Source organism: Carcharhinus amblyrhynchos, chromosome 8, assembly GCF_965287045.1.
Source record: "Carcharhinus amblyrhynchos chromosome 8, sCarAmb.v2.hapA, whole genome shotgun sequence".
Classification (NCBI taxonomy): domain Eukaryota; kingdom Metazoa; phylum Chordata; class Chondrichthyes; order Carcharhiniformes; family Carcharhinidae; genus Carcharhinus; species Carcharhinus amblyrhynchos.
This window is the reverse complement of record NC_137331.1, coordinates 71,473,350-71,497,668: the sequence shown is the minus strand read 5'-3', so window position 1 is coordinate 71,497,668 and position 24,319 is coordinate 71,473,350. Positions and strand designations below refer to the sequence as shown.

The 24,319-nt window shown below is 41.0% G+C and overlaps 1 protein-coding gene across 3 annotated transcripts in view; it reads right to left on the bottom strand.

Moving 5' to 3' along the window:
• Positions 1-24,319, bottom strand: part of prkdc (protein kinase, DNA-activated, catalytic subunit) — a 220,736-nt gene that overhangs the window by 50,206 nt on the left and 146,211 nt on the right. For all 3 annotated transcript variants that reach the window (XM_080194241.1, XM_080194242.1, XM_080194243.1), the window contains exons 62-69: positions 23,501-23,680; positions 15,529-15,737; positions 15,092-15,230; positions 12,427-12,615; positions 10,261-10,485; positions 6,864-6,972; positions 3,749-3,860; positions 1,383-1,566 (exon numbers count right to left, since the gene is read on the bottom strand). In XM_080194241.1, coding sequence (XP_080050367.1) covers positions 1,383-1,566; positions 3,749-3,860; positions 6,864-6,972; positions 10,261-10,485; positions 12,427-12,615; positions 15,092-15,230; positions 15,529-15,737; positions 23,501-23,680 — 1,347 coding nt within the window. The remainder of the gene's footprint in view (positions 1-1,382; positions 1,567-3,748; positions 3,861-6,863; positions 6,973-10,260; positions 10,486-12,426; positions 12,616-15,091; positions 15,231-15,528; positions 15,738-23,500; positions 23,681-24,319) is intronic.

Below are 24,319 nucleotides of genomic sequence, written 5' to 3'. Positions count from 1 at the left end.
CTAAATGCACAAGGTTATGGGGATAGTGCGGGTGGAGACACCTGGGTGGGATACTCTTTTGGAGAGTCAGTACAGGCTCAATGGGTCAAATGGTCTCTTTCTGCACTGTAGGGATTCTGTGGTTCTATGAAAACAGTTGGCAAAAATGGTTATTTTTCTGGTTGGCAAAATGTAACAAGTGATGTGCCACAAGGATCAATGCTGGGGCTTCAACCTTTTACAATTAATACAAATAACATGGACAAAGGGGCTGAAGAAAAGTTGCTAAATTTGTGGATGAGGTTGGAAAGTAAATTGCAAAGATCATGTAAGGAGGCTAAAAAGGGACAGATAGGTTAAGTGAGCGAGCAAAGATCTGGAAAATAGAGTGTAACATAGGCGAAGCGTAATTCTCCATTTGGGCAGGGAGAATAAAAAAGTTTATCATCTAAATGGTGAAAGATTGTAGACATCTGAGATGTAGAAGGATCTGGGTGTCCTACTGCATGAGTCACAAAAGGCTAGTATAGATATACATAATATACAATATCCCGCTGGTGGTGGGATGCCAATTAGACTCATTAATGAGACAGTTGGAAGACAATTATCCCTTATCCTACTGGAATTTAATGCTGGGCTACTGTGGAACTCTCATGACCTCGTTCATGGCCCCTGAAGGCTTCCCAAAAAAAACCATGTTGTGTTCACCTGAGGCCTAGTAGGAGGGATCCCTCATTAAAAGCTACTCAGTGGTTGAAGGGATCTAGCATCTGGAAAGGGAAGCTATTAAAATTCATCCCACACTTTCATTGGGAAGGGGGAGCTACTGAAAGCCATCCCCCAATTTGTATCTGACCACCTCTCATGCTGGAAACCTCCATGCCCGTGACTTGCATCCCACCCTAGTCACCTGTAACCAGGGATCCAGCAGCATGCTAAAGGCTTCCAGGCGTTACTGGCATCAGCCACTGTTCCTGGCAGCAGTACAGGCAGTAGAAAGCTGCCTGCTTCTGAATTGTTGGTATCTCTTCTGGGGTGTGATTTCTACCCTCCAGTGGCCTTAATTGTGTGTGAAGCCCGACCGTAACCAGTTAAATGCCTGATTGCACTTAAGTTGTGCAGGGCTCCCAGACAGAAGTGATGAAAAGCTCCAGCAGATTTTATTGATAGGGGACAGGAGGACAATTGTGAGGAAACCTGCCATTACAGGAATTAATTTCTGCCTGAGGTGTTTGTTTAATGTCTCTTATTGCCTATTATATTTCTCCCTCATGTTTACTTTCATGAATCTCTTCCTATCTACACTAAAGCTTTGAAATCTGTTTAATGTTTCCTGCTAGTTTTCTCTCATCTCTTTTCTCTTTCATCATTTTCTTGGCCATCCTTTGCTAATTGTTATGTACCTGTTTGCTCGCACTTTCTGACATTTTTAACTTCATGTTAAATTTACAGCTTCTTATGAGCATGTTGACATCTTCCTCCGCTTTGTAAACATCCATTTTAGCATCAGCTCCTTCATCATCCACTTCCATACTATCAGCCTGAGCAAGTGAAAGTCGCTCCATAATCTTGTCAAGGAAGAAACAGCTGTTATACAGAAGATAAAGAAATCAGGAACAAGAATTTTAATAGAGGCAGTTTGATCACCTGTGGCATTAGCTGTAGTTTAAAATTATAGCGAAGTCTTGCTGTTCGCGACTTCTTTCGTGAATTTGTTCAACTATCGCAGGCCCAGTTCACATTTTCTCAGTTTTAAAAATAAAAAATAGAAGCCATATTTAAAATACTGAAGAAAGAAAAGCGCCTTATTACAGTGAAAAAACATGGTGTATTCCCTGCAGTGGAAAGTGTGCACTACATGTGGATCATCAGAAATTGTTTACATGTGGATGTTCCCCATTGCTGCAATTTAATTCCTGATCACAGTCCATTTCCACTCTCAAGTAAAGTACTGCAAGTGTGACAAACTTGACATTTTTCTTGTTTTTTGCTTCTATTAAACAATTTCTCCAGTAAATTTATCTTTAAATTTATTAAAAATATAACTAAAGGATCAGAGGTAATAAATCTCTCCTAACATCAGTGGCATCATAAAATTTTAGAACAGCTGCTTACTATCTAATTGATTCCCATTAAAAAAATACGTTTGTCGATCACTGCTTGCAGGAACGTAACGCCCACGAATGGCAAAGTTTATAAACTAAAGTCAGGAGTGGTTAGCACTGCTACTTCGCAGTTCCAGGGACCTGGGTTTGATTCCTGGCTTGAGTCACTGTCTGTGTAGAGTTTGTACGTTCTCCTCGTATCTGTGTGGGTTTTCTCCAGATGCTCCAGTTTCCTCCCAAACTCCAAAGATGTGCGGGTTAGTTTGATTGGCCATGCTAAAATTGCCCTTTAGTATCCTGAGATGCGTAGGTTAGAGGAATTAGTGGACAAAATATGTAGGGATATGGGGGTAGGGCTGGGTGGGATTGTGGTCAATGCAAACTTGATGGGCCAAATGGCCTCTTTCTGTACTGTAGGGTTTCTATGATTTCTATGATTCTATGAGTGACTGATACCAGACATATCAGGCTGAGTAACACCTGATCAGATCAGTATTGGGTGAGACACGGCACACAGACGAGATTTCATTGGCATAAAGTTGTTCAGGGCAGATAGAGCTGGCTAGATAGATTATGAGTAAGATATGACTTCATGTTCAGAGGTGAACAAATGAGAGGCAAAGTAAATCAGAAACTAGCTGCACATAATTAAACAAAACAATTAGACATTTAGAAAAAGGTGAAACATTATGTAAAAAAACTCAAAAAATTTACATCATGATCTTATGAAAACCTGATTGGCCCTTTTCTTTACATCGTGGAACAAAGAGCAATGGTGCAAGCTTAATGCAAACAAATTTTCAGCAGATAAGCAGATTCACTCTTGGCAAAATATATCAAATGAAACTAAGGATTTTTGTCAGCAACTTTCAGATACAGGAAAGATAGCCAGTGATTAAATTACTGGACTGGTAATCTGGAGGACATGAACAAAGTTCCATAGACACTAATGAAAATTCCACTAGAGCAGCTGGGGAATTTAAATTCAGATAATTGAAAAAAAAAACCAGAATAAAAAGGTGGTCTCAATAATGGTTACCATGAAACCACCAGACTGACATAAAACTCATCCTTCCTTTTGGGAAGGAAATATGCCATTCTTATTCAGTTTGGCCCACTTGAGTCCTGACCAATGCGGTAAATTCTTAACTTCCTCTGAAATGATCAAAGTCATTCAGTTTCATCAAACAGCTACTAAAAAGCCAAATACTAATAAAACTAGATTGACCACCATCATGGACCCAAGCACTAGATATGACAAAATCATATCAGAACCCAAACTGCAAATTCCTCCTGACATCTGTGGCAAAATTAGGACAGCTGTCCCACAGACCAGTTAAAAAACTGAATCATGCTCTCCTGCATCACCATTCCTGGATATATTCTGCACCATTAGTAGGATGGAGGAATCAGAATTGGACACATTGTGCTATATATCTGGGTAGGGAGTGGCTCTGGACTCCAAGTAGTTAGGGTCATCATACAGGAATCAGAATCACAGAATAGATATAGATAAAGAAGATCATTCAATGAATCCCTTAGTGGTTCCAAAAACCTATTTCAAAACTTATTGTTCTTATAAGAAATTATTACAGTACTACTTAACATCCATTTCAAATAATTTATTTGCTGCAAATATGGACAAGATTATTCTGGCACCATACCGGTTTGTGATTATGTCATCCCACACACTCATAGGATCCAGCTTTAAGTCTGGGTACCGGTCTGTCCAAGTCCTTATTAGTTTTCGGAGTGGCACATCAGAGGTTAAATTAACTGCAAAACACCAAAAATAATCCACAAATCAAGATTGGGTTGCGAAAGTCTTGCTCAGAAATCAAATTAATATAATCTATAATAATAATGCTGTTTATCTAGCTAAAGATTCTGTCCATAAATTTTACTCCTGTCACATGTATGTCAACATCTGTAACCAGATTCTGCATGTAAACATTTTGTAATCAGAAGGCCATATGTAAACATTTAGCATCCATTGCAGTTTACTGTTGAATCACTTAATTCAAAACGCTTTTTGAAAAAAATCTCAACATGAAAAACCAAAAGCATGCTCACTGTAGAAATAAGACATCAGATCAAAAAAATAGTTTTACTATGTTCATACATTCTTACAGCAGTTGCCTCCTTTTACCATCAGGTCCAACCCTATGTTTTTTGATGGGGCCTAGGCACATAAAGGTGTGATTTCCAAAGGAAGTTGGAGCAAAGGGGTTTTGCATAAGAGGCAGGAGTCATACAGACAGGGGGGCTGGCGGGGGAGGGGTGGGGTGCAGCCTCTGGACAAGCAGATCTTGGTGCAATTATTGAATTTGGGGAAAAGGTGAGGATGGCCAGAAGAGCATTGCAATAGTCAAGATGGAGGTTACAGATATATGGATGAGGTCAGTGGTAGCAGGATTGATCTAATCCTTATGATGGCAAGGTAATGAGTTTGCAAGCTCAGTTTAGATGAAAGAAATTTCAGTTCATTGGAGAATGTATGTTGACAATGGAGGGACTGACAGAGGTGGCAGATGGGTAGTGTTGGCTGTCAGCAGTGTACAGATAAAAGCTGACCCCAGGTGATATTATCAGTTCCCCTTTTTTTGCTAATTGTCAGTAATGTTTGATGATTCTTGCACAAAGAGTTCTGCTACTTATTTCCTATTCAGTAATATTTTAAGTAATTGTTATTTAACAAACTCAAGGTTGTTGTGATAATCATGAAGTTAACACTGCAGGTGTGACAATTAAGTCGCATTTTTGACATGTAGCATATGTCATTCACATGTTGATCTTCTATTTTACACAGATATCAACAGACTTTTCTCACACCAAATATAGACAAAATGAAAGATCCTGAGACTATCCACAGTAACATCTCAAAAGCAAACAGAAATAAATCTCAAGGTTATCTGTTCCAGATTGAAATATGGTGTCTGACATTATTTACTCTGCAATGAGAGAAGTCATAAATATTTGTGTTATCTTGCTCACAAGTCCTTGGTTTCAGTCTTAAAGAGGGCAAGGACTCCATAAAACAATTTAATTTTATTTTGGACATGGATTAGACCAACAAGGTCATTGCTAAGTATTATGATGCATTTTAATATGATTCAAACTATTTTGCATCTGTTAAGTAAATACACCCATTTAAAATAAAGATTTAGGAATAGTAGAGCATTCAGCATGTTGAGCCTGCTCCGCTGTTTAAAATGATCATATTTGATTAGACACTAATGCCTTTTACACCCACTATCCCCATAACTCTTTACATTATTGTTCAGCAGAAATAAATATCAGCTTTAAACATATTCAATAATCGAGCTTCTATGGCCTCTTGGTCCTAAGTGGCATCCATCTTATTTTGAAATTATGTCCCCCTACCCCCACCATCACCCCAGTTCTAGACTCCCAAACCAAAGGAAACATCTTCCCTGCATCTATCCTGTCTATTCCTGTAAGTATTTTGTAGGTTTCAATGAACTCACTTCTCATTCTTCAAAATTCTCAAGAATACATGGCCAGTTTGTCCAATCTTTCTTCATAAGAGTGCCACCACCTTTGTTGAATTCCCTCTATGGCAATAATATCCTTCCTTAGGAAAGGGGACCAGAACTGCACACAGTAATCCAGCTGTGAGGTAATCAAGCTTCTATACAACTAACCAAGATCTTGCTACTCCTGTATTCAAATCCTCTTGAATGACCCTCCTGGGTCATTCCATTAGCTTTCTTAAGAGCTTGCTGCGCTTGCATGTTAGCCTTCAGTGACTTAAGGACATGGATACCCAGGTCCCTTTGTACATCTATACTTTCTAATTTCTTACCATTTAAGTAAGCCCAATCACGCGGCGATTTTACCATCGTGTTGTGCCTGTTTTGAGGTCCCCTGAGGCTGAAGGTAAGGGAGAGGGTGCCTTTTGGGTAGTGCCAGATTGGGTATTGCCTGGGCAATACCCACCAGACACCTGAGCAATGCTGACTGAGATGGGGCCCCCTACCACTCGGCAGGGATCGTGTTGGGGAGGGGCGCGGGAGAGAATCTGTGATTGATCAGGGAGAGGGGGTCCACAGTCATTCTGGGTGGCAGGGGAATGAGGAGCGGTGGCTGCAACACTCGGGCCACAGGCCCCCGTGAGTGGAGGTGGGAACTGCTTCAGGCAGCTTGCAATAGCAGGGGTTTGACAGCTGTCTGTCAGACCCCTGTAACTGCGAATGCGCATGTGCAGCTTCAGAAGCTCGCACACTATCTCCCTCTGCAGTCTTTCGGGCATGTTAAGCTCCGCCCACCCGCTTCTGTAGTGCAAATCTGATGCACTCAAAATTTTGCAAGCAGAGTACATTGTGGTGGGGGCTAAAATAGGCCTTAAAGTTGGATCTGAAACTCCCAGTTTCAAGTCCGCCCAGCACTTAGAATAAAAGTGGTAAAATCGCCCCCATTAAGTCTGTCCAAATCTTCCTGTAACCACTTTACACCTTCCTCACAACACAAATTCCCACCTAGCTTTTGTATCATCTGAGATCTTGGAAATATTACATTTGGTCCCTACATCCAAATCACTGATATAAGGTGGAGCCCAAGAACTGACTTTGTTACCCCCCTAGCTAATTCTGCCAAATTCTTCTCCATTAGATGCTTTTTGGTTTATGGTTTGTTTTATTATTAAAGCATATAAACTGATTGCACCTCATCAGTGACTAGCTTTGCTCTGGAACATGATCAGAAGTTGCATGATACACCAGCCTTCAGTTACTAATTCAATAAAATGCAGGATCTTACATTCTTTTGTGATGAAACAGAGAAAATCCTGGATCTCTGTTAGAGTTTGAAGAGATTGTAACTTGGTAAGTCGACTCCTCTGTAACAGCGTGTCAATGCTGGAATAATTCTAAGGGAAACAAGAACGTGTTTCTATAAATGAATAGCATTTGTTATTGATACAATGGCAACACGTGCATTCTTAGAACATTTAGCTGATTCCCTGTTTTCTCTCTCCCTTCTTTCTTGACTAGGAGTATTAAGTTTACTAAACTCCAATCTGCTGGGTCAGTTCTAGAATCTGGGGAATTTTGGAAAAGCATAACTGGTGCATCCACCATGTCTGCCACTATCTCTTTCAGAAATATAGGATGAAGGCCATCAGATTCCTGGAATTTGTTGCTTTTTCAGTCCCTTAAGTTTCTTGATAGCCCCTTGGTTAAACTCTGGTATGTGTAAATTTTGTCTCTTCTACTGTGAATTTAGACACACAATATATGTTCAATGTCTCTGCCATTTCCTTATTCCCAATGATAATTTCTTCAGTCTCTGCTTCTTAGGGACCAATTTTTACTTTAGACATTCTGTAATTTGTATACTTATAAAAGATTTCCTGGTTTGTTTACTATTCTATTTTTCCCCTTTTAATTAACTTTTTGGTTACTAAAATATTCCTAATCTTTGAAATATAATAAGCTTCTTCTTTTAATCTGTTATCTTTATCTTCCCTAGTAAGCCAGAAATGAATTTAAGTTATTGGAACATATTTTTCTTGCAGGTTTTAAATAATTTTGTTTAATATTTCTCATTGTTTATTTACCACCAACTCCTTTAGTGTATTTACCCAGTGAATCTTAGCAAGCTCTCCCCTCATTTGTAATTGGCTTTAAATTTCTTGTTTTGAACTCTAGTATGTTGCTCTCTAACTTAATATGGAACTCAACTATATTAAGACCACCTTTTCTCTCAATGGAGCTTTTATTTTGAGATTATTAATTAATCTTGCCCATTGCACAATACTAGACCTAAAGTAGCTCTGTCCCTGGTGGGTTCCTGAACACATTGCTCAAGGAAGCTATCATAAATGCATTCTAAAAACTTTGAGACTACCTCTGTGCATTCAATTAGTCTAGGCATTTGATCAGGTGCCGCATCAAAGGTTTCTGCATAAAATAAAAGCTCATGTTGTAGGGGATAACGTATTGGCAAGGATTGAAGGTTGGCTAGCTAACAGGAAACAGTTGGAGTAAATGGGTCTTTTTCTCATTGGCTGCATTTAATGAGTGGTATGGCAAAGGGATCAGTGCTCGGGCCTCAACTTTTTACAATTTGTTCAAATGACTTGGATGAAGGGACTGCAGGTATGGTTGCTAAATTTGCTGACGACAAAGAAAGGGAGAAAAGTAACGTGAAGAGGATGTAAGCAGGCTACAAAAGGACATAGATAGGTTAAGTGAGTGGGAAAAAAGATCTGGCACAGAATATGGGCAAATGTGAAATTGTCCATTTTGGCAGAAACAATAAAAAGCTCATTATCTAAAATGGTGAGAGATTGCAGAGCTCTTGAGTTGCAGAGGGATCACAGAATCAGAATCCCTGTAATGCAGACAGCGACCATTGGGCCCATGGAGCCTGTTCGGATAATAATCCCACATATGCCCGACCCCCATAAACTGACATATACCCTATTTGCTGAGGCAATTTAGCATGCTAATCAACCTAACCTACACATCTGTGGACTGCGGGAGGAAACCAGGGGACCCGGGGGAAAAGCCAGGATCTGGGTGTCCTATTCATGAATCACAAAAGGCACAAACAGATACTTTAATTAGGAAAGCTAATAGAATGTTAACATCTATTGTGAACAGAAACATGGAAAATACAGTGTTCCTACTCTCCACCCAGACTGATTCTATTTCCTGAGCTGAGTCAAGATCCCTTCTTACAAATTGTCTTCATGTTATCCCTAGTGCCCAGGTTAGGCACTAGAGATAACATGTGGCCAATGTTTGTCTCTCAATTAACATCACAAGAACAGATTATCACATCATTACCACAATGCAAATAATGAGAGATTGCAGTGTTAAAATTGGCTGCCAAATTTCCTACATCACAACAGTGGCTGCACTTCAAAAATACTTCATTGGCTGCAATGCGCTTTGAGACTGCCAGTAGTCCTGAAAAGCACTGTAAATGCAAGCTTTTGGTTTTTCTATGCTCTAGCAATCTGAAGAATGCATGGCTAACCTGAGTCAGACCCTACTTAACGTCGACTCATTTAACATTTCATTTTAATGTTGTTAATAGTAACAGTATATCTGTTTAATATTGCCAGTTTCACTTCATCATTTGCCACAGACTTCCTTTTTAGTGTCTTGGCTGCTTTTTTGACTTTTCCCAAAGCACTTCAATCCTTGTCTTCAGTCCCTCTTCCTCCTTCTGCCCTTACACTACCCCACATGCTTCTCAGACTTGCTGACTCTCCCCCTTTGCCTCCCATCCTTGCCTACTCCCTCACCACCTCTCCCATCACTGCCTTGCCAGCTCACCCCTTGCCTCTTGGTTTCTGTTTTTAGTTGAGTCCTCTGAGTCCATTCTTGGCTCCTGACTTTGATCCTGGCATCACTTTTGAACTCTCACTAAATCCCGCACTCCATCCAATGGCAGAATTTGGCTGATGCAGATAGTCAGGACATCAGCTGCTAACTGCACCAACCAACGTCTGCAGCTAGATTGAGCTTGGGGCAATTTAAAAGTATTGTGTAATACAGTGAATATTGCACAGTATTGTAATTTTAAAAAGCTTAATTGTATTTCTTCTACATTTCATGATACATTATACTTTGCAAGCTATTTCAGTTTGGAATGCAGTGTTGCACATGTACGCGACAACATTTCAACTTATAGATTGTTTCTTTTTCCAGACGAGAAAGCCGAAAGGAACCTATCTCCAGCTTTAACATTGATTCCAACGAGAACCCATGATTCACTTAAAGTTGTTTCACTAAAGTTATGTTTTAAGAACATAAGAAATAGGAGGAGTAGGCCATTTAGCCCTTCGAGCCTGCCCTGCCATTCAAGAAGATCATGGCTGATCTGAAGTGGATCAGTTCCACTTACCTGCCTGCTCCCCATAACCCTTAATTCCCTTATTAATCAGAAACCTATCTACCCATGACTTAAACGTATTCAATGAGGTAGCCTCCACCACTTCAAGGGGCAAAGAATTCCAGAGATTCACTACCCTCTGAGAGAAGAAGTTCCTCCTCAACTCTGTTCTAAAAGTCTGTTTTCAGGGGTATAAGTGAGGACTTACTGTAATTAGATGACTATTAATCACATGTAGCATATGAAGTCTAATAAAAAAAGCACCTTACCAGATAGACTATTAACTCCTGACCATATGCCAGATACTAACCTGCATACAAATTTGGATACTATTATTGACATAATACTTGGCACGATCAAAATCATCCTGCAGGATGTACAGGAGGCTCAGTTCCTGGCTGTAGCGGCTTTCAATAATAGTTTTCTGCTGGTCCACCTTCATTGCATTGTCAATGAATGTCAGCAAAGACTGGTCAGCTTCACCCAATTGCAATAATTTCACTTTACTACGGATCATGTGTGGCAAATAAGTCTCCTAAAAAACAAATGCAAGAATAAACCTTGCTCTCAGAATCTTTTAAATTTCTACACAAACACATTACTTACAATTCCCTGAATAAATATTTTCCCAATAAAATAAAAATATTTCTGTTGATCAATTTTTTCTTTTGGTTACACCAGAACACCCAACTAAGGTGGAGAGATTAGGTGGTTTATGATTACAATGGAAAAAATAGTCAGTCCTTTGCAATGCAATACAATTTATCAGCATAGTCAACAACTATTCAGCTTTTTAGGAAAAAAATTATATGGGTGCAGTTGGAAAATAATTTTCCTTTTAGAGTTCATATTTTTATCTACATTACTTGAGCTAACTGAAAGCTGAATGACAGGCATTCAACCCTTACGTGGGACTGAAGAAACCTTGAATGGTGCTTCAAAAGATTCACACCTTGATATGAAATTGAACTTTCATTAGTCATTGCACACTGCAATTAGATGAGAAAGGCACACCAAGCAGAAAAATGAAGAAAACATTGCAAAGGCAAATGCTTCCACTAGATTACAAGGTTTGCACAGCACTGATGTAGCGTTATTAAATCGTAAACTATAGCCTGACCGGCCTGGAAATCCAGTTGTCCAGAAATGTTTTGGGCCAATCCAAGTAATTCACGTTAAGCAGCACTTTGGGAGCAAAAACACCAAAGGATATTTGGATTCCCGAAAGCAAAAAAAACACAAAATAGGGACGCAAGAATACTGGTCTGAACTGTTTTTCTTTCTGGGTAAATTCAACAACTTAAAACCTTTTTAAAATAATTAGTCACTGTTTTATGCTCCAGATAAATATTTATACCTTTGCTGTGCACACTTGCGCTTAGATGTTCTAAATCATTCTATAATGCAGAAAATTTTGAAGTCCTGAAATGACTGTCCCAAGCCTTCTGGAGCAGAGATTGTATTAAAGAACTGACAGGATGTGTCAGCACCATCTAGTGGCTCAAATTATAAACTATAATTGTCAACAAATGTCTCACTAACTTAGACAGCAAACATCAACCCCTTTCCTTGGCCCCTGTGCGCAAAAGACAAACAGCCTGACATCAAGCTGTAAAATTAAACGTGCAACTATTCTGTGGATAATTACATTATCTGCTTGCCTTGCATTTTTTTTGAATGCTGATAGTGCCAATTAATGACAACTAAAAAGTCTGACTAATTTCTGCATGTATTAATCATAGTAGTTAATTGGGGGCTAATTGACTGAATATCTGCTGAATTTGTAGAAAGGAATAGGTACATGGGGGACCAGTCTGAGGCTGCTGAACTAGTTCAGCTTCAGTATGAGGGCTGCTTAGCAACTGTGATGTTCTGCTACATAATCAGTTTGGATATTTGGGATAGTAGTGATTGCAAACGCTCTGTTTAACCCAGTTACTCTGTTTACCTTCTGTACACCTGACGAAGGAACACCATTTCCCAAAGCTTGTAAGATTACTATCAAATAAACTGGTTGAACTCTAACCTGGTGTTGAGACTTCTTCCTGTGTTTACCCAGTTGTTAACAAGATTCATTGAGAAAGTACAGTTCTCACTTTAAAAAGCAGTTCAAAGAATACAATTCATATTCCAAATGCAGAAGACTACACTAAAATACACATGAATTATCATGTATTGACATCTCCAATATCTTGGACACATGAGTAAAACGTTTAGCACATGAGCTGAAGGCATGCTGCGGCAAACAGGTGGTTCACTCTTTTTCAATATTACCTATTTTGGACTCCGGTTTTTGGCCTTCATGTGCTCAGGAACATCATGAACAACTCAAATGCAACAGATGACTGTGAATATTAACCATCATTTTTGTAATGAGACTTTCATTGATTTCACTTGATCTTTTGGTATATAATAAACATGAGGTGATGGTTTTGAAAAAGAGAATGTGTCCAAAACTTCAAGCATTTTTGTTCACCTGATAGAAAGGATCAGTCCATATCTCCTCTAAATTTACAGGTGTTTTGTCACTGATGTTGACAGTGGAGCAGTATTCCAGTGATTTCCATTCAGTCAGGTGACTGTAACACTCCAAAGCTGCCAGATCCCAAAAGTCTTTCTCTGCATCTGTAGGATTTCCATCTGCCCACTCTTCGGAATTCAGGGCCTGCCAAATCAAATTCATGTTAGCTCCATAAAAATAGATTAAAAATACTTTGACATAAATTATGGAATGCTCTCATTGCTACTTATTGATGCCTTACATATACTCACACAACGAAAAGGTCTACCACAAAGGTAAGGCTAAATGACATTTCACAGCAAAAGACTGCATGGGGAAACAGAAGTATTTAATTGGACACACAATGGCCTACACCAGTTTTATTTAGATTTTTTCTGGTATCATTCCATGAATATTGATGATAAAAGTAATCCATGAATTTGCCCCCAGATTTTCCTTTAACATGCACCAGTGAGATGGACCAGACGTAATGTTTTAGAAAACTCTCATTGCCAACTTTCCATCCAAGTCAAACATCACCTTGACTTGGTTGATATCTTGCATCATCACTCACGGTGTAATTAGAACTCCTTAGTTAATGCCATTATGGAAGCATCATCACAAGGTTAAGCTTACCTACAGCTTCTCGGCACAACTGGAGATGAACATAAAATATGGCCTTGCCGATGATGCCCACATCAAGAAAACAAAAAAGGGGGTATGCTTACAATCCACTATTCTGCTGCTGTTACACAAATAAAAAATGTAATTGCTCCCACTGCACACAAAACTCATTTAATTCATTGCACTAAAATAACAATCACAGAATCTTTACAGTATAGCAAGCCATCTGGCCCATTGAGTCTGCACTGGTTCTCTGAAGAAGCATTTTACCTAGATTGTTATCTGAAAAGGCAGTTTAGAACAGAGTTGAGGAGGAACTTCTTCACTCAAAGGATAGCGAATGTTGTCCCATTGTTTAAGAAGGGGAACAGAGACTTCCCCGGGAATTATAGACCGGTGAGTCTCACTTCTGTTGTGGGCAAGGTTTTAGAAAAGATTATTAGGGATAGGATTTATAGTTATTTGGAGTGTAATGAATTGATTAGAAATAGTCAGCATGGTTTTGTAGCGGGTAGGTCGTGCCTTACTAACCTTATTGAGTTTTTTGAGAAGGTGACCAAAGAGGTGGATGGGGGCAAGGCAGTTGACGTGGTATATATGGATTTTAGTAAGGCGTTCGATAAGGTTCACCATGGTAGGCTTCTGCAGAAAATGCAGATGTATGGGATTGTGGGTAATCTAGGAAGTTGGATCAGGAATTGGCTATCAGATAGGAGACAGAGGGTGGTGGTTGATGGTAAATATTCATCATGGAGTTCGGTTACGAGTGGTGTGCCTCAGGGATCTGTTTTGGGGCCACTGTTGTTTGTAATCTTTATTAATGATCTGGATGAGGGTATAGTTGGGTGGATTAGTAAATTTGCTGATGACACCAAAGTCGGAGGTGTGGTAGATTGTGAGGAAGGGTGTCATAGTCTGCAGGGAGACTTAGATAGGTTGCAGAGCTGGGCCGAGAGGTGGCGGATGGAATTTAATGCGGAGAAGTGTGAGGTAATTCACTTTGGTAGGAGCAACAGATGTGTCGAGTATAGGGCTAACGGGAGGACTTTGAATAGTGTGGATGAACAGAGGGATCTAGGTGTATGTGTACATAGATCCCTGAAAGTTGGGAATCAAGTAGATAAGGTTGTTAAGAAGGCGTACGGTGTCTTGGCGTTTATTGGTAGGGGGATTGAATTTAGGAGTCGCAGCGTCATGTTGCAACTGTACACTACTCTGGTGCGGCCGCACTTGGAGTACTGTGTGCAGTTCTGGTCCCCACATTACAAGAAGGATGTGGAGGCTTTGGAGAGGGTGCAGAGGAGGTTTACTAGGATGTTGACTGGTATGGTGGGGAGGTCCTATGAGGAGAGACTGAGGGATTTAGGGTTGTTTTCGTTGGAAAGAAGACGGCTAAGAGGGGATCTTATTGAAACATATAAGATGATTAGAGGTTTAGATAGGGTGGATAGCGATAGCCTTTTTCCTCGGATGGAGAAAGCTAGCACGAGGGGGCATGGCTTTAAATTAAGGGGGGGTAGCTACAGGACGGATGTCAGGGGTAGGTTCTTTACCTAGCGGGTGGTGAGGGATTGGAATGCCCTGCCTGCTGCAGTTGTAAATGCGCCTAGTTTGGGCGCGTTTAAGAGATCTATGGATAGGTTTATGGACGAAAAGGGATTGGTATAGGCTAGTGGGTCATTGTTTTTGTAACTGGTCGGCGCAACATCGTGGGCCGAAGGGCCTGTTCTGCGCTGTAATGTTCTATGTTCAAAGGGTGGTGAATCTCTGGAATTCTCTGCCCATTGAAGAGGTGGAGGCTACCTCGCTAAATATATTTAAGACGCGGGTAGATGGGTTTTTGGTAGGCAAGGGGATCAAGGGTTATGGGGAGAAAAGTGGGAAAGTGGAACTGAGCCACTTCAGATCAGCCATGATCTTACTGAATGGCGGGGCAGGCTTGAAGGGCTAGATGGCCTACTCCTGCTCCTATTTCTTATGTTCTTATAGACTGTCTGCATTCTCATAATCACTATACCTGATCATATAACCGTACTGCCTCTGCAAAATCATTTTTTGCTTCTGCCTGTAGTGCCTTTTGAGTGATCAACTTTGTACCAATTTTTTCACTGAAGATCCCATGCAGGACATCATAATCCCCTAGCGATCGGTACAACCTGTAAAAAGACAAAAGTCAAGCAAAGTTTCCAGAACTAACATTCAACAAATATAAAATACATTTTTATATTATCCTAGTTATTCAGTGGATAGTTACATCATATTGAGCTAGAGAGAGAGATAAATAGCCAACTGATACTTCAAATCTAGACTCAAACAGAAGTACTTTGGCCAAATGTTCAGAAGGAACTATGGGAAAATAAGTACCTTTGGATAAGGAAGGAAATTGAAAACAACAAGGGAAAGGATATTTTTTATTATGGGTAACTTTATTCTAATAAACATTCAAAGACTTACTTAGCCAGCTCTACCCATCGAGCGGTGTCGGGAGGCAGCTGGTTTCGGCCTCGTGCCTTTTTCACTGGAGGCTCTTCCAGAGGTGCGTGATGAATTAAACTCAGCTCCAGAAACAGAATTCCCATTGGCTGTTGTAAACTAGTTAGAGCGGTTGAGCTTACAATCGAGGGGTCAAGATTCATAAGATCTGGGTGTTGACAACTCATATCCTTGGAAAGCAAAACAGGACAGAACAAAGCAATACACCAAATCTATGCTATTTCATCTTTATCTCGAAATACAACAATTTTTTTAAAAAATGGATCACTTAATTTGTAACGTGCATAAATCAGACCAATGGCAAATTATCCCCAAGACCCCCAATCAACCCCAAACCCCCCAACACCTCCAAACTACCCCAAATCCCCTCATCACCCCCAAACTACCCTAAATCCCTAATCTACCATAAACCATCCCCCCCCCCAACCCATGCTTCCGATTTGAATATCATCTTTCCTTTACTTTCAATGTTCTGGAAAGCGTTACCACATAAGTATATTCCCACCCACCATTTTTCTGCAGCTTTCAATCTAGTTTTGGTCCTGCACAGAATACTCTACTACCCAAAATTACAAGCAATGTCTCTGTTACCATGGTTCTCCTTCTGTCCTATCCCTCTCCTTAACAATATTCTCTTCTGTCTCTCCTCCATATTGCAGCAACTTTTCTTGATTCACTGGGAAATCAAGATCCTTCTTTAGTATTTGTGACACTTCCTATCCAGAATCAAGAATTCATTCCACACATATAGGCCATTGATGCAAAGACTGCTGCAACATTTAATCATTCCATCCACCATTAAGACCAAGGACAAACATTATTAAAAATGTTACTGTTAAAAAGCAAAATACTGACAATGCTGGAATCTGAAACAAAAACAAAAAATGCTGTAAAATCTCAGCAGGTCTGACAGCATCTGTGGGGAGACAATAGAGCCAATGTTTTGAGTCTAAATGGCCCTTCATCAGAGCTGAGAGCAAAGAATATCAGTAGAGATTTATGCTATGAAGGTGGGGGAATGCAACAAAAGGAATATAAATGAGGATACAGAAGGCTGAGAAGTTGTCAAAGTATCCATTAAGTGATCAGAACATGTGAATGGCAGAACAGAGATTAAGGGAATGCCCTGGAGATTCTGACAGTTGCCCTGAAAAGGCTGGGGGAGAAGGGGGCAAGGAGGAGAGCTGGAATGGAGTAGAAAACTAGAATTGAAAAAGGAGGATGAAAGGATAAGACAGGTGAATGAGATGAAACAAAATGAAATTGAAAAAAAAAATAAAGGGACGAAGGTGGAGGAGAAAGTCCATGCTCGGAAGTTGTTGAACTCAATGTTCACTTCAGAAGTGCCCAATCAGATGATGAGGTGCTATTCCTCCAGTTTGTGTTGGGGTTCGCTAGAACATTGCAAAAGGCCAAGGACAGACATGTGGACAGGTTAGCAGGGCGGTGTGTTGAAGTGGCAAACGACAGGAAGGGCTGGATCCTGCTGGCAGACAGAGGAGCAGGTGTTGATTCTTCTACAATTGCCATGGGCAGGTGGTGAGATGTTGGGTGAGATGGAGAAGTAGACCAGGATGTCCTGGAGAGAATAGTCGCTGCAGAATGCTGACAAGGAACTGAGGGGAAAATGTGTTTAGTAGGGGCATCATGTTGAGTTGGTGGAAATGGCAGAGGATGTCCTTTGAATGTGGAGACTGGTGGGGTGAAAAGTGAGGACAATGGGGACCCTATCCTGGCTCTGGGAGGGAGTGGAGGGGATGATAGCAATGGCCTGACAGATGGGTTCGACAAGTTTGAAGGTCCTATCAATCACAGTGGGTGAAAAGCAACGATTGATTGAGGAAGGAGGAAGACACATCAGCAGCACTATTTTGGAAAGTGGCATCATTGGAACAAATACCGTGGAGGTGAAGAAACTGAGAAAATGGGATGGAGTCCTTACAGGATGTGGGTATGAACAGCTGTTGTCAAAATAGTTGTGGAAGTTGGTGGGCTTGTAATGGATACCAGTGGACAGTTTATCGGCAGAAATGGAAATAGAGAGATCAAGGGAGGGAAGAGTAGTGTCAGGGATGAATCATGTGAAGATGATAAAGACGTGGAAGTTGGAAGCAAAATTGATAAATTTTTCCAGGTCCAGATGAGAGCATGAAGCGTCACCAAAATAGTCATTGACATATCGATAAAGGAGGAGTTGTGGGAGGGAGCTAGAGTAGGACTGGAACAGGGAATGCTCCACATTATCAAAGAGACAAGCATACCTGGGACCCATGCAAGTGCCCATAGCCACACCTTTTACTTGGAGTAAGTGAGATGTGTTAAAGGAGAAATTGTTGAGTGAGAGAACCAGTTCAGCCAGATGGAGGAGGAGTGATGGTGAATGTAGATTGTTCAGACCTCTCTTTTGAGGAAGAAGCAAAGAATTTTGAAGTTATCCTGGTGAGGGATGAAGGTGAGAGGGATTGGACATCCATGGTGAGGTGGTGGTAGTTTGGGACAGGGAGCTGGAAGTCGTTGATGTGGTGTAAATCATTGGAAGAATCACAGATACAGGTGGGAAGGGAGTAGACAAAAGAGAATGGAATCAAGATACAAGGAAATGAGTTCAGTGGGGAGGAACAGGCTGACATGATGGGCCTACCGGGCTGCCCTGTTTGTGGATTTTGGGAAGGAGGTAGAAACGGACTGTCCAGAGTTGGGAGATGAGATTGGAGGCTGTGAAGGGAACATGCCCAGGAGATGAGGTCATTGACAGTCCTGGAAACAGCGGCTTGATGCTTGGTAGTCAGGTGGTGGTGGAGAGTGAGGTAGGAGGTACACTCCTACCTCTGTGAGGTAGAGGTACACTCTTCCAACACCTCATCCCCTGCCTACGGCATCTTCCTATGCAATCACAGAAGGTGCAACACCTGCCACTTTACCTCCTCCCTGCTCATTGTCCCAGGTGAAGCAGAGCTTCACATACACCTCCTTCAAAGTGGTCTATTGCATTTGCTGCTCCCAATGCAGTCTACTCTACATTGGAGACCCCAAATGCAGTCTGGGTGTCTGCTTTGCTGAATCCTTCAGTCCGTCCAAAAGCAGGATCTAGACCTTCCTGTCGCTTGACACTTCAACAACCACCCTGCTCTCCTACCCACATATCCATCCTTGGCCATTTGCAATGCTCTAGCGAACCCAACATAAACTGGAGGAAGAGCACTTCATCTTCCGATTAGGCACTTCTGGACGAAACATTGAACATAAAATCGCTCCTCCACCTTCACCCCATTTCCAGATTTTTAAATTTCATTTCATTTCATCTCATTCATCCATGTTATCATTCTTCTTTCTCACTTCCATTTTTCCACTTTTCTATTCTAGCCCTCCTTGCTTAGGCAACTGCCATTATCCCCAGGCACTCCCTATCTCTACTTCTGTTCTGCCATTCACGCATTCTGATCACTTGATGGATATTTTTAGCACCTTTTCAGCCTTCAGTATACTTACCTATATTCCCTTTACCACATTCGTTTCCACGCCCCCACACCAAACAGTATAAATCTCTGTTGATTCTCTTTGCTCTGCGCTCCGAGGAAGGCTATTTGGACTCAAAACATTGGCTCTACCTCACAAGAGGTTATTGCAGAAGGTTGAGGGACATGGAGTTGGGGGTAGGGTGTTAGCGTGGATAGAGGATTGGTTGTCAAATAGGAGGCAGAGAGTGGGGGTCAACGGGTGCTATTCGGATTGGCGGATGGTGACTAGTGGAGTGCCCCAGGGGTCGGTGCTGGGGCCTCAGCTTTTTACCATTTATATAGATGATCTGGAGGAGGGAACCGAGTGTAGGGTGTCGAAATTTGCTGATGACACCAAGATTGGGGGAACAGCAAATTGTGCGGAGGGTGTGGAGAGTCTGCAGAAGGATCTAGATAGGCTGGGCGAATGGGCCAGGAAATGGCAAATGGAATTTAATGTTGGCAAGTGCGAGGTGGTCCACTTTGGTAGGAAGAATGGTAGGAAGGACTATTACTTACGGGGCGAAAAACTGCAGCAGGCGACGGTGCAGAGGGACCTCGGGGTCCTTGTGCATGAGTCGCAAAAACCCAGCTTGCAGGTGCAGCAGGTGGTCAGGAAGGTGAATGGGATGCTGGCCTTCATAGCGAGGGGGGATTGAATATAAAAGTAGGGAGGTCTTGCTGCAGCTGTATAGGGCATTGGTGAGGCCGCAGCTGTGTGCAATTTTGGGCGCCGCACCTGCGCAAAGATATTTTGGCCTTGGAGGGAGTGCAGAGGAGGTTTACTAGGCTGATACCGGAGTTGAGGGGGTTGAGCTATGAGGAGAGGCTGAATAAACTAGGCTTGTACTCGTTGGAGTTTAGAAGAATGAGGGGAGATCTCATTGAGACGTATAAGATGATGAATGGGATGGATAGGATAGAGGTGGAGAGACTCTTCCCGCTCAAAAAAGACAGTAGGACTAGGGGGCACAGCCTCAAGATAAAGGGGGGGCAGTTTAGAACGGAGTTGAGGAGGAACTTCTTCACTCAAAGGGTGGTGAATCTCTGGAATTCTCTGCCCATTGAAGTGGTGGAGGCTGCCTTGCTAAATATTTTTAAGACGCGGGTTGATGGGTTTTTGATAAGAGAGGGGATTAAGGGTTATGGGGAGAGGGCGGGAATGTGGAGCTGAGCCACGACAGATCAGCCATGATCTTATTGAATGGCGGGGCAGGCTCGAAGGGCTAGATGGCCTACTCCTGCTCCTATTTCTTATGTTATGTTCCTCAGATGCTGTCAGACTGCTGAGATTTTCCAGCATTTTCTTCATAAGTTTATTGTTGGCTGAATCAAAATCTTCCTCTTTGGCTTCCATGTATGTCTGAACTAGACAGCAACGTTGATGACCTAACACATCAGGTATCTTCAATCCACAAAAATACTTCACTTTGCCTCTCTTAGATCTGTGTAAGGCACAACTTTGCCAAAGCACAAGATAGGTGGTACTGTATCCACTATAGATGGAAGTATAAAATGACAAGTAGAAGCTGTCAGACTTAATGAATGAAATCCACTTTCCACAATGCTGCTCAAGGTAGCAAAATGTAAAGTCATCTAATCTGAACTGAAATAGTAAAATGCTTAATCGAGCGGAGGTCCAAACTGTCTTGGGGTGTCCAGGTATATACATTAAAATATCATGAATAGGTATAGAAAAAAATTAAGCAGCTAGTAGAATGCTGGCTTCTATATTTCAAGGTCTAGTATAAAGGAAACAGAAGTCATGCTTTCAGCTAATCAAGGTTGTGGATGATCTCCCCAGGAACACTGATCATTTCTGAGCACCACACAGTAGGAAGGATATATTGGCCTTAGAGCGAGTGCAGTGTGTAGGTTTACCAGAACACCTCACTTCAAAGGGTCGATTGATGAGATTACACCAACTATGGTTGTACTCCATGAAACTTAGAAAACTAAGGGATGATTTTTTTTCAAAGTTTACAGATATTCAGGACAAAATATAGAAAGAGAGAAATTATTTTCACTGCTAAGTTTAGAATGGAGGTGTGGAGGGAGGGAGAATGGGGGGGACCATAGTCTTAAAATTAGAGCTAGATCCAGAAATAAAATTGGGAAGCACTTTTACAAACAATGACTGGCAGAAAGTATTATTTTATCACAATTGATGCCAGTTCAATTGTAAACTTTAACTGGGAGATTGAAAGATTTTTGTTATCCATTAGGATTATGGGCCAAAGGTCACTGTACAGAGTTTGATCACATCATGGCCACTATCTCATTGAATGACAGGTTCAAAGGACTAAATGATTTTTATTCCCAGTTTTCCACCTCAATCTTACAATGTTAGAAAATTAAAAAGCTGCAACCTGTATCCACACACGTGCAGACCTACAGCCTAGACAATGTCATGCTCTCAAAACTCAACCATTTCACCATTCCCTGGTGAATTGACCTCAGGAGTCTTAGCACACTTAAATCCTCCATGGCCTACTCCACGATACTTTAAGTTATCTCTGGAGGTCTTTAAATCCTTACTTGAACTCTCCAATCCTTTAACTTTACTCAGAATACTCCATTCTTCACCACCACTGGTGGCTGATTGTTCGACCACCAGATACCTGAACTCTGGAACTCCATAACCACTTCTCTCCACTCTGCTGCATCTCTCCCTCTTTTTAAAAATCTCAGAACCCTGCAGCACTCCATCGTAAGCCTTGGACATTTTCCTTTCCTCTCAATCCACTGCCTTCTCTTCCTAAATCTAAAAATACTTTGAAGCATCTGAATTAATATGAGCACCATTCAAACATAGAAACTGATATACAACATAATTGAGATAATTACAGTAACAAGACATGTCATGAAAATTAAACACCTAATCAACCAATTTGGAAATATAGCTGATGAATCTATATTATTGCAATAATCAGTTTTAAGAAGCTTTATAAATTTAACAGCTTTCAAACTTTTGATAGCAGAGTATCAATAAAGTTTTATAATAAAAATGTTTGCACACTCCAGAGGACACGCCCGTCTACTTTAAGTGGAAATGGTCGAGGGCTTCAAGTTGGGAGGAAAATATATCTGTTTGATTATTAAGTTTGTGGACGACAGAAAGGTTGGGGAACTGCGGATAACGATAAGGACAATCAGAGGAAACAGCAGGATATAGATTGGTTGGAGACTTGAACGGAGAGATGGCAAATGGAGTTTAATCCAGACAAATGTGAGGTAATGCATTTTGGAAGGTCTAATATAGATAAGAAATATACATTAAATGGCAGAAGCCTTCAGACTATTGATAGGCAGAGGGATCTGTACATGCACACAGGTCACTGAAAGTGGAGAAGGTTGTCATGGCATACTTGCCTTCATCAACTGGGGCACTGAGTTTAAAAATTGGCAAGTCATGTTGCAGCTTTATAGAACCTTATAGTTAGACCGCACTTGGAATATAGTATTCAATTCTGGTCACCACACTACTAGAAGGATGTGGAGGCTTTGAAGAGACTACAGAAAAAATCTACCAGGATGTTGCCTGGTATGGAGGGTATTAACCATGAGAAGAGGTTGGAGAAACTTGGTTTGTTCTTACTGAAACAACAGAGGTTGAGGGGTGACTTGATAGAAGTCTGCAAGATTATGAGGGGCTTGGACGGAGTGGATAGTCAGAAGCTTTTTCCCAGGATGGAAGAGTCAATTACTAGGGGACGTGGATTTAAGGTGCAAGGGGCAAAGTTTAAAGGAGATGTACGAAGCAAGTTTTTTTTACTCAGAGGGTTGTGGGTGCCTGGAACTCGCTGCTGGGGGAGGTAGCGGAAGCAGATATGATACTGACTTTTAAGGGTCATCTCACCAAATATATGAATAGGATGGGAACGGAAGCACGTCTGCTATGATTCTCACCATTTACAAATGCACCATAGAAAGTATCCTTTCCGGATGTATCACAGCTTGGCATGGCTCCTGCTGTGACCAATATCACAAGAAACTACAAAGAGTTGTGAACATATCCCAGTCCATCATGCCAACCAGCCTCCCATCCATTGGTTCCATCTACACTTCCTGCTGCCTCGGAAAAACAGCCAGCACAATCAGGGACCCCACATCATGGACACAGTCTCCTCAATCTTTTTTGGGAAAAAAGATACAAAGTCTCCAACCAACTCAAGAACAGCTCCTTTCCTGCAGCCATTAGACTTTTGAATGGATCTCCCTTATATTAAATTGATCTTTCTCTACATCCAATGACTGTAATACTATATTCTGCACCACCTTTCCTTCTCCCCTCCATACTGTATGAATGGTATGCTTTGTCTTTTTAGCACATAAGGAACAATGCTTTTTGTTATATATCAATGCATGTGAATAATAAATCAAATCAAAATTGATTTAAAATTGTAATTAGTAAATCAATAAGCTATTTTTCTTACCTGAATGCAGGTTACAAAAGGTGGGAAACACAAAATTGTACTATTCAGTAAACAACTGAAATGTCCCATGAGCCTTTTTGCAACATCCCTCATTTCAGCAGCTGTTTTAGATTTTTTCACTTCTCCGAGAATTCCCGAAAACAGTGAACTGAAGAGTTGTTTAGCAAGTGAATGGTCTTTCTGCAAAACAATTACAAATTCTGATGTAAATTCTGATGTACTTCCTAAGAGTTCATCCTCCAACCAGATTTAGCTAAGAGCTGACACAGGAACAAAGAGCCAAACAGACTCTTTCAGCTGCATGAATCTCAGCTGCAATCTCTCTCCAACAAGATGTGACAAAGTGCTGCTACAAACAGCACTCCTTAAAGATTTTGGAAAGGGTGTTTACATTGGGCCTTCATTCCAAATGTGGTGCTGCTCGGAAGGTTGGGTTTGATTGACATTTACGAATACAGACAATCCTGAAGAAAAATTACCCAAATTTTATACTTTCTTACCTTCTATAGTTGCAAAATCTTCACATTCCCTGGCTATTTACCACCATTTTTTTTAAACCATAAATATAACTTAGCCTGCAGTCACTGAAACTGCTTTACACAAAAGCTATCATAAATTTTTCACAAATTATCCTGAAGACAAAAAAACTTTCAGTAATTTACCTATCATTTAAATTTCAGGTAGTGGCACAGAGGCTAGCATTGCTGCCCCACAGTGCCAGGGACCAGGGCTTGATTCTGGCCTTCAGTAACTGTTTGGATTTTGCACTTTCTTCCCACGTCCGTGTGAGTTTCTTCCAAGTGCTCCAGTTTCATCCTA